We start from the raw sequence: 10,885 nt of genomic DNA on the forward strand, positions 1-10,885 counted from the left end.
CCAAGCTCGGCCTCGCCGTGGCCACGCCCCCGGCAGGCCCCGCCCACGCGCCTCGGCCCCGCCCACACTCGCCTCGCTCCTGCGGCCCGCTCGGCTCCGCGCCCCTGCCGGGCTGAAAGCCCAGGTCTGCCTGGTCGGAGCCCCAGAGGGACGCGGCTGCACTTCCCGCACTGGGCGCCGCGCCGCTTCCTCCCTCGCCAGCCTCCTCGTCACCCTCCACGTGAAGCCGCCGCCCCCTCACCTGCGGCCGCCTCCGCCCAGCGCGCCGTCTGCACCCCCCACCTGCGCACCCCGCGCACCGGGTAATCAGCGCTGCGGTTCCCCAGCCTCCCCCGGCTCTAGTGCTCTGATTCTGTGCAGAGCGCTCCGGACGGCGGCCTGGGGCCGCGGGGTTCCCGGGGGCTCTGGGGACCTGCGCCCTCCTCTGCACCTGCCGCCTCCAGGGCTGGGCCTGGGGCGCTGGCGAGGACGGCCGGCCTCCGGGTGTGGCTCCGCTTGCAGAGCAGTTGGGGTACGACCTGGATGTGTCCAGGGCTGCCCGCGAGGCGACTGGACCTCCCTTCCTCCCCCAGCATTCCCTGCGGCCTTTGCCCTCGGGGGAGACTCCAGCGCCCGCCTCTAACTGAGACACGCCAGGGTGCCCCCAGGCACAGCCCAGCTCCCCTCCCCTCCGGGGAAGCCGCAGTCATCTTAACGGGGTCCCTGTCCGGCCAGCCTTGGAAGCCACAGAGGAAGGGGGGAGCAGCAGCCTGCTTCCCGGCCTGTGGACTGCCCTCTGGGAACTGAACGCGGGGCCTGGCTCCTGGGACCTGTGCCAGGCCCATGCTCCTACCATAAATCAAGAAGTCCCGAAGAGCACAGAGTGAAGGGAGGGGGCTCCAGGGCTCTGGAATCCGAGTATCGGCTGCAGCCTGTCGCTGAGCTCTGGGTCACAGGGCGGGCTTTGAGGTCTCCCTGTGCCTGGGAACTTGCAGTAGGCAGCGATTTGCGGCCAGCTGGCAGGGTGGGGAGAGCTAGCCTAGCACCTGCAGGAGGTCCTGCTCCCCTGGGAGCCCCTCCTCCAGTTTCCAGCTCCGTTGATGAGGGAAGGTGGCAAGGGGACTGCTGGGGGATCCCCACTGGGGGCCCTTTGGAAGTAATGTAAAAAGAACCTGCTAATTTTGCAAGCATATGTGACCTGGTGTGCGCACTTGTATTTTTGTTAGCACCTGTTTACTTCCTAGCTTGTGTACTAATGTGTTTTGTTTGTCCTTTCTAGACTGCTCAGTAGTGGCGCAAGTTTGCTGCAGGTCTGGGTCCATTTCCAGGCGCCCTCCCAGCTCCAGGCAGGAAGGTCCTGGGAGATCTCAGGGACTCTGGCTTCCGCGCCCCACCACGCCTGGTTCCTGCCAGGCCGTGTCCTGGGCAGGTGTCTGGCCAGAGGAGGACAGGAGCTTCCTGCTGGAAGTCCTGGGTTAGGACCCCTGCTGGGACATCTGTGGCCTTCTGCCTCATCCACCCATCCTCTAGAGGAGGGGAAGGTCATGAGATGTCACCTCCTGGATCTCACCTCAGCCCAGTCCCCACCCAGCCTGGAACCTGGGCACAGGAATGGTGAAACATCTGATGACCTGAACACGAAGGTGCGCCCTCCGGCCCAGGGGACCCTGTCACTGCAGACAGCTAAGCTAGGTACAAGCGTCACAGCAGCCAGACAGGGCCAGGCGCTCAGGCGCCAGTGCAGAGGATGACACCTATGGCCGAGGTCGCCTGTTTGGAAGGCCAGGCCTCAAGACGGACAAAACGAGCAGGCCGAACTTCTCCTTGGGAAATGAACCACAGCCTGGAAGCTGCTCACCTGCTGGATGTCAGGCGCCCTCGCCCTCGCCCTCGCCCTCGCGGGCAGCTGGAGCCCCAGTCTGACTTTTCCTAAAAAGGCTCATTTTTCAGGTGCACTCGCCTCGCGGCCTGCCTCCCATTGGATCAGTCTCACGGGGTGGCTCAGCTGTCACCTCATTGGTTGGTCCTAGTTTCATCTCGTGCTGTGCCCGCCTCATGATTTTGCGCCCAACTCATCATCTTGCCCTGGCACATTCCTCTGTAAGATGGGGCTGCAGCAATCCCCTCTTCTGGTCCCCTTCTGTCTCTCAGGAGCTCTCTTGCTTTCTCTCAATAAATACTTCCTGCTCTTAACCCCCATTGTTCCTTAGAATTCATTCTTCTATTTTGATGAACAGGACATTGAGCAGGTTGGGGGTTCCTCTTACCATCACAACAGACCAAAGAGGATGCTGGGAGCTTATGCTTCTTTTTTTTTTTTTTCCGGAACCGGGGATTGAACTCAGACCGTTGCGCTTGCCAGGGAAGCGCTTATTCCACTGAGCCATCTCCCCGGCCCCTAGCTTATGCTTCTTAAAGAAATCACACCGTACCTGTGTGTTCAACACACCCTCTCTCCCTTACAGCGCCAGACACTGAACCCGGGGCCTCGTGCTTGCTAGGCAAGTGCTCCCCACTGAACCACACCCCCAGGCTTTTTGGAAACGGCGTCTCTTTTAGTTGCTCAGGCTGTGTTCAGACACATTGCGATCCTCCAGCCTCGGCCTCCTGAGTAGCTGGGATCACGGGCGTGTGGCCCAACACCCGGCTGGCCTGCGTGTTTATACACCAGTTTAAGTCACAATGAACAAGGTCACTCTCTAGTGATCAAGCCAAGCGAAATGCAAGGCTTTCCTAGAATTGTCTACCTTGGTTCGCGTTCTTAGTGGAGCCATCGTTGGGACATCGTCATTGCTAAGATTTCCCATTGTGAACGGAACCTGTTCCTGGGTGTCCAGCTCATTCTCACAGCTACCCCAGGGGTCTCAAGGGTGTACCCCTGCACCGACTCGGGGACACAGGGCACTTCATGGAGAAGGGCCCTGGGCCCCGCAGCAAGGCCACCCGCCGGCCACCTCTCAGCTAGGTCTCTTTCCCCAGTTCCAAGCTACATTGACTGGGGAGGGGCTGAGGGTCACAGGGAGGAAGGCTGCGACTGCCCCCTTGTGGGCGATAGTGGTATCGAAGCCCACGGTCCCAGGACCACGGCTGTCCCTGGGCAGCCTAGCTTGGGTCTGGATGCTGGCCAAAGTCACAGCCCAGGCAGTGCAATCGGGGCCACGCGTCTAGCCCCATCTTAGCATTTGCTTGAGGCTCCTACACAGTGGTGACGAGGCTTGGTCCCTTCAGTCCTGAGCGGTCATGGGGTGCTGGACCCCAAGGGGGTGTGCACCCAGGACTGGAAGGGGTCCTGTGCTCACCCCGGGCCAGGCTTCCATCCTCCTCTTCCACACCCACCGATCTTGAAAGCCCACAGGTGGCCCGGGGTCGAGTCAGGGACTGGGCTGGGTTTGGAGCCCCCCGCCCCCTGCCATGAGGTGCAGCCACCGGCATTGGTAGCCTCTGTGACTTCTAAAGACACTACTTTGTAATGTTTGTGCTGCTTCTCTGCTGGAAATAATAGAAATAGTCTTTGACTGGAGGAAAAATAACATGCTGAGGAAGAAGGATCAGACCACTGCTCGGCTGGTAATTCCCGGGCCAGATTTCCTAAGCACACCCTGCCCCTCCTTGCTGGGGAGCTGCGGGGGCCTGTGATGTCCCCAGCCTGACCGTGGGGGTGGGGACCCTCAGGGAGTTGAAAGAGAGAAGTCCCCAGGGAGAAGCTCAAAACATCCTTTACAGCTGCCGGAACTATCGGCTGCGCCAACCCGCGGAAATAGCCCGGCTTTTGTCTGAAATTCTACAAACACATCTCGGAGCAGATGAGCGGAAGCTGGCCATGGGGCGCGCACCTTGGTCTCCGCACTGGGAAGGCTGAGGCATGAGGGTCACCACACAGCGAGCTCAAGAGCGGCCTGAGTGACAGACTGAGACCATGTCTCATAAAAATAAAAGTACAATAAACCCAGACGACTCGATTAGCCTCAAAGGGGACTCTGGGTCTCCGTTCCAGAAGCCCACAGCAGCCTCAAGGCGCGCAGCAGTGACCGCCGTCGCGCACTTCCGCTGGTGACAGTTATACAATCAGGCACCACCCTGGTGACAGCCGGACAATCGGTAAAGGGCCACGCTACACCCAGCCCTGTCCCAGAGGGCACCAGGCCAGCATTCTGTCCTCAGCCACGGAGTCCCAGGTTCATCTCTCCTCCCCCCGCATCCACTGCCTGAGAGCGGGACAGGACCCCAGCGTGCCGGCCTCACAGGGCCTGGGGAAGGCCAGGAACTCCCTGCATGGGGGGCTGAGCCCCCACCATGTGACCAGTGCCAGACCAGGGCCGGTACCCCCATTCCCAGGTCTTGGAGCTCTCGTTCGGGACCTGGGCTCCCTCTGTGATTTCACCATGGGCTCCTACCTGGCTTACACCGCTGTGAATGAGTGCTCAGTGTCTGCGTACCTTGCTGCAGCCCTGCCCCATCCTTTACCCGGGGCAGCAGCAAGGGACACTTAGGGGCAGTCACATGGGCTGCTGCGGATCCCCTGAGGGTCCCCACCAGGTGTGCCGGAGGGTTTGCAGCACCCACCCTCTGGCCCCCTGTGCTGTGCTGCTGGACACCGGCGGTGCCACCATTCTTGGGGGCCAGGTGGCGTGGATGCCCCAGACCTCAGCATGGTCCCTGAAATGTTTTCCCAAGATCTCCCAGTCCCCATAAATGGGCAGGGTGGTGCACGCCTGCCATCCCAGCACTCCGGAGTACACTCTTGGCCCCCAAACTGGGCCTGATGTGTTCAGCCTTGAACCTCCTCCCTTGGAGCTCACCCTCAAGCCAGGTCACCCCAGGTCCTGTGGGCACCACAGCTCCCAGCGGTGACCTCAAGTGTGTGTGGGGGGAGGGCAGAACCTCATGCTCTCACCAGGTACAGAGGTGTTGAAACTTTCCACCAAAGCTGCACCTCAAGGACTGTCCCGAGGCAGCACCCAAACTGCAGGGAGGATGCCCTGCCAGCCCTGAGCTGTGGGTGCCAGGGCAGGGTGTCCTTGCCCAAGGGGCCGCTGGTACTTTTGGTCAGAGTCAGTGCATGAGAGAGAAGACCCCTGTGGCTGGGAGGGCTGCTTGGGCCCCACGCCTGCCAGACCGGTCAAAGATGGGCTTGGGCTGGGGTGCCACTCAGTGGTAGAGTGTTTGCCTGCCTAGGGTGAGACCGTGGGTTTCACCCCAGGAGTGCAAATTAAAAAAAAAAAAAAACGTCTGGGGAGACAGCTCTGCAGCATAAGTGCCTGCCTGGCAGGTGCAAGGTCCTGAGTTGAATCCTCAGTACCAACAACAGCAAAAGCTGTTCCACTTCTCCCAGGCCTCTCTCCTCTGCCTTGGGAAGGTTGAGACTCAGAGGGACCGCAGGTGCTGCCACCTGCCGGTTGATTGTGGAACAGCCTTTAAAAAATAATAAGCCGGCCCCAAAGAGGGAGCCCCACCTGCCAGGGACGTTACGGTCCCTACCATCCCATCCCCTGCTCACGGTGACATGTGTGTGTGTGTACTAGAAAGGTGATGTTAACGAGAGCTTTTCTCTGCTCAGTGAGGTGCCCAGTGAGGCCCCCCTGGTGTCTGCTGGGCTGGGTGCCACCCGGACACATGCTCAGGCCCGAATGGCCTTGCCTATGTGGGGGGATGACGCTAAGAGGGTGGGCACCCTGATCTCACAGGACTGCTGTTCTCATAGACGAGGGCCCGCAGGGAGAGGGGGCTGGTCCTGGGACACAGAGGCGGGGCCTGGATGGCAGCCGAGACACTAAAGCCAGAAGCTCAAGGGAAGCGTGTCCCCCAGGGGCCCCAGAACTACATGTGGGGCCTCGAGAGCCCCGTTTCTGTCTTTCTAAGCAAGCTGCTTCCTGGTGGGCTTCTTGTGGCCGCCCGGGGACACTGGCACAGCACAGAAAGGCCCTCACTCCTGTCCGCTGCACACTCGGTCACCTCCCTCTCTGGCCGCCCCGCCCACCTGAGGGTGTCAGAACTCCTGGGAACCCCTGCACGGTCTGGTTGCACTGGTTTTGGCCTCCCTCCATGCCATCGGGTCCAGGACCCAACCCCTCCAAGTCTGCTGCCGCCCAGGTCTCCCGGAACTCATCTCCCCCACCTCCTGCCACGCCATCTGCGCCCCAACGCACCCTCCACAGTCTCCTGTGCAGAGCTGGTCCTGTGGTCGTGCCCTCGAGGTCCCAGCTCTCCTGTCCTCACACATCCCCACTCCCTGGTATTCCCTCCCCGACTGCTGCTATGGTCGATGTCCCCCAAAGCCTCATGCAGCCCCAGGCCAGGCATCTAGAGTTTGTGGTTGAGTCATGGCCAGCCGGGCAGCACCTGGGCTTTGGGTGTGAGCGCCGCGCCTGCCCTGGGCCCGCACCACGTAAGGGAGGGAGGAGGACGGCTCCTCCCGCCTGCTCCTGCTGTCTTTGTCCGCGCCAAGCTGCTGCCCTCTGCTGAGGGCCGCCCTGCCATGCAGCCAGCTGAAACCTGCACAAAGTGTGAGCGGAATAAAGCTTTCCCCTTAATTTTGGGCACTGGCATTTTGTCTCAGCAACGAGACCAATGCTGAGGTCTCCTTGGACTCGGCGGAGCGGGGTCCGGTTGGTGCCTTCGTGGGCCTGCTACTTGCTGGGCCTCAGACAGCCCTGGCAGGGGTGAGGGTGGGAGGAAGGGGTCACGGTCAGCGCTGGCGCCACGGCAAGCGGAGCTCCTGCTGCAGGCCTGGCTGGGCGGCTGCCCGCCCGCCACCTGGATCCCAGGACCGGCCTCACCCGAACACTGCCAAGACCCTGAACATGCTAGCCCCCGCCTTCACTTCAGAACCCCTCCCTGTGGCCTTCGGCACTCCGCCCCCTCCCCGGGGCTGCAGCAGGAGTTGACCCCTGGCCCTAAGGGAGGCTCAGCCCAGCTACTCTCCAACTCTCCACAGAGAGGACTCCTGCTCCTCCTCATGCGCTTGAGAAGAGGGGAAGTGCGGTGCACACGGCTGACAGCAGCACTGGCCACCTGCGGCGGTGGGGCACCTGCTCCTGCCCTTCCCTGTCCACCTTGCCAGGACACCAGAGGGGCTGGAGCACAGGCCCAGCTGGGAATCCTAGCGCAGCCCTCCGTTGGTGTGACAAAGTGACAAGCTCTGGGCTGTCTCTGATTTAAAAGGGGGTGGGGGCACACAGCAGGGCTCTGGCACCAGTACAAATAACCGCTGATGCGGGCAACTCAATGGGGCCTGGTTGGCGCCCGGCAGGCCCAGGAGGTGCATGAACAGCCACGGGCGCTAGGGCCACCAGCTCCATGCATGCGCACACTGGGGCACAGAATGCTAGCGTGGCCCAGCCTAGCCAAGGGGCCAGGTTCTCGGCAGCCCGAGCCCTCCAGCCGCCACCGTGGGAGCCCTGTTCCTGCTCCAGCGCTATCTCCCCGGAACCCCCCCGACACACACACACTCCAAACTGGAGGGGAGCAGGAGAGAGGCGCAGGCTGCCCTCAGGAAGTCCTAGTTCAGGCCACCCAGCAGGTCCCGGGCCTGGGGTTCCAGCCGCTGAATGAGAGCTTTCATCGCTCTGGGTAGGACCGAGTTGGGGTGAGCAGGCCCTTGGTTCAGCACAACAGCAGCAGCTAGCTGTCCCCAGCCGTACCTCCACCAGGCAGCAGCGCTGGAAACACCTTCTTATATATGTCTGCATAACTGAACATCTTAGGCTTTGAGATGGGCACAGTGGTGCACGACTCTAATCCCAACACTCAGGAGGCTGAAGCAAGAGGAAAGACCCAAGTCCAAGGCTGGCCTGGGCTACATCGTGAGCTCAAAGCAACCTGGACTGCCTCGCAAGACCCTGTCTCAAAAAAACAACAAAAAAAACAACAAACAGAGCCCCTAAACCAAAACACAAAATCTTAGATTTCCCAGGAAATGAACTAGTATCATGGGGCATGACCCCAATTTTGTCATAAAGGTGTGTTCTTGTGGGTATATGATACCTGTGCTTATTCTTTAGAAAATTTTCTATTAAAATTTTATTCATTCATTCATTCATTCATTCATTCATTTGGTACAGGATCTCACTACAGCTTGTTCTCATAGTGATCCTCCTGTTTTCAGCCCCCCCAGTGCTGGGATTACAGGTATGCGCTTAGACCACCGAGCTGGACTAAGCACCTGCTTAGGCAAGTGCAGGGACTGGGGCTTGAGTCCCCGCACCACATGCTGCTCCAGCCTCCCCCGCCGGGGCACACTGAGCTGGCCACAGACCAGGCGGGCGTGGGGGAGCACACCTGCAATCCCAGTGCTGGGGAGGCTGAAAACGGGGATCACTAGGAGTCCGAGCTGTGTAGTGAGACCCTGTACCAAATACATTTAAAAAAAAAAATTGCTTCAGGGGGCTGGAGATGGCTCAGTGGTCTAAAGCACCTACTTGAAACAAGCTTGGCAAAGCACAGGGACCGCGGTTCGATCCCCAGCACCACATGCCAGCCAGCCCCGCCCCCTGGTGGGCTGAGCTGGCCACACACACAATAAATAAATGTAATAAATAAAAATAAATAAATAATTTATAAAAGTGATTTAAAAAAAAATTGCTTCAACCGTCACACCCAAGGCAGCCCTCACACGGGACAACCACGCCTTCCTCGCACACGTCTCGCTCACACTGATAGCGGATGTGCTTAGCTCTCCTGTCCAACGTGGAGGCCACTCTTGTCACCTCTCCCTCTTCCTGCTGTGTCAGCAGCTTCCTACTATGCTGTACGGTGTGCATGTAACAGGAAAATCAGACATAATAAAACAAACTATCCAACGTGCACCGAGTGCTTAGAGGAGACGCCAACATTTTCACACCAGCCGTTCACTCGTTTACAGAACCTACCCGATAACATCAGAAATAAAAGCCTACAACATAAATACAAGAAGAGTCCACCGCGGGGATAGGCTTTGCTTCCGCGGTCACACCCGAGGCAGTCTGCACACGAGAGCGCTGGGTGTTCCATACGCCAGCATGGCTTAGCCGGCGACGTGTCGTTTCCCTGTCCTTCCTTGTAGGGCACACCTGACGTCTTGCCTGTTCGCTTGTCTGCCCTAAATGAGGCCAACGTTATGTCTTTCTAAGCCCCAAACACTGTACTATGCAATTCTCTACTTTGAAATTGCAACGGTTCACTTGGAATTTCTGCTTCGTTGCTGCAGACAGCTCCTGCGCCGGTCAAGAGGCGCAAGAGAAGGAGCTGTTTCCAGGTTCTGGTGTCCCAAAGAATTGAGCGGGACACGCCTAAGGAGTGATGAGAGTAAGATTTATTAAAAAGAAGTAACAACAGTAAGTGAAAGAAGCAAAGGTCCACTCTGCAGGGTGGGAGTCACCCGGGGGAGGAGCTCGCGGCCCCTCGGGGGTGGCGCTGGGTCTCCGAGGGTCTGGGAGGATGGGAGGGTCTACGGCTGAGGAGGGACAGGAAGGAGTTACAGCCCGCCGGGTGCTCAGGTCCACTCACACTCAGGACGGGTAAGATTCCAGAGGCGGCCTGGGGAAGGTGCAGGTGTGAGGGTGGGTGTGGGGTAGAAACCTCCATGGAACCGAGGCTGGACGCAGGTCCTGCCCCGAACGTTTAGGTCTGTGTGTGCCTGGGTTTTCGGGAGCAGAGTGACCGTTAAACCTGCTGGTTTTCTGATGCTTTGGCCTAGCCATGCTTGCTGCGTCTGGTTCCTCGATTCTCGTCCAATGGATTTCTGTCGCTAGCCTGTCCTTGTCTCAGCCCCTTCCTCAGTTATAAACCCCCAGGTGTCAAATACAGGTTCACATTTCAAACTTGAGTCTCAGGTGGTGCGCAGCCGCGGAGCAGGAGCCCCGCGCAGAGTGCGTTGGACAGCAGAGCGGAGGACGGGACCCAGCCAGCGCACCCTCCTGGGCGAGCACGTTCTCGGGGACGCAGGCAAGGGGCAAGACAGCGCGGAGGTCACGAGCGCCCGCCTGGCGGGGACAGCTGGCAGCCACTGGACGCTTCCCTCTGCTCGAAACCTGGGCGACGGAGGGTGGTGCTGGGCCGGGGCCGACCCCACGGGGCGGGCAGCGCCAGCTCAGGGTGGCCCCCAGAACCGCTTCTCCGGGAGAGTCGGACAGAGCTCTGGTCCTCCCCGGGGGAGCAGGATCTGGGGCCACAGCCGGGAGGGGTCGGGGCTCGGGCCTCCACGTGCGACCTTCGCAGGTGGCCGGCCCCAAGCCTAGAGCCCCTCTGCCTGCTTGCTCCGGCGGCTGGAGCGTTCCACGGACGGGTACTCGTCACGGTGCTGGGCCCAAAGCGAAAGCTGAGGTCTGCAACCAGCCTCTGAAGAGGGCCTGTGGCTGCGCACCCTCGAGACGGGAGCACAGTGGCCGACGGGCGGCCTGGCCCTGCCCTCATCCCGGCAGCCTGGATGCGGCATAAGGGGCAGAAAGAGGCGTGCGGGCAGCCAGCTCTCAGGCGACAGGGAGCGTTCCCTGGGGTCTCCCCCGCACGAAGCATCCGGTCCGGCTCCTTTTCCGATCCACGTCTCCCAGGAAACGACCCTGGACTCCGCCCTCTTTCTGGACGCATAAACAGGAAGTGGACCTGCGCAGAGGGCGCTTCCGCCAGGGCGAGGGGGCGGGAGTGATTGTGAACGGCAGCAGACAGAAGCCAATCATAGACGAGGACTCGGAAGGAGCCAATCCTGAGAGGCATTGGGGCAGGAGGGCGGGGCCCCGGGGGCGGGACAGAAGGGGCGCAGCCAATCGAGGGGTCCCCCAGGAGGGCGGGGCCAGGCGGACTGCCGGGGCTGCCGAGCGACGGCGGCCGAGAGCGCGTCGGTCGGGCCGGTGCGGCGATGCTGCAGCTGCGGGACTCGGTGGACTCGGCGGGCACGAGCCCCACGGCGCTGCTGGCGGCCGGCGAGGAGGTG

At 60.7% G+C, this 10,885-nt stretch overlaps 1 protein-coding gene across 1 annotated transcript in view; it reads left to right on the forward strand.

Annotated features, from left to right (window-relative positions):
- Positions 1 to 10,742: 10,742 nt before the first annotated feature.
- Tprg1l (tumor protein p63 regulated 1 like) overlaps positions 10,743 to 10,885 on the forward strand; it is a 6,288-nt gene continuing 6,145 nt past the window's right edge. The window contains exon 1 of the mRNA XM_004639607.2: positions 10,743 to 10,884. Within this exon, the coding sequence (XP_004639664.1) occupies positions 10,811 to 10,884 (74 nt within the window). The 5' untranslated portion in view covers positions 10,743 to 10,810. The remainder of the gene's footprint in view (position 10,885) is intronic.

Source organism: Octodon degus, unplaced genomic scaffold, assembly GCF_000260255.1.
Source record: "Octodon degus isolate 3935 unplaced genomic scaffold, OctDeg1.0 scaffold00113, whole genome shotgun sequence".
Classification (NCBI taxonomy): domain Eukaryota; kingdom Metazoa; phylum Chordata; class Mammalia; order Rodentia; family Octodontidae; genus Octodon; species Octodon degus.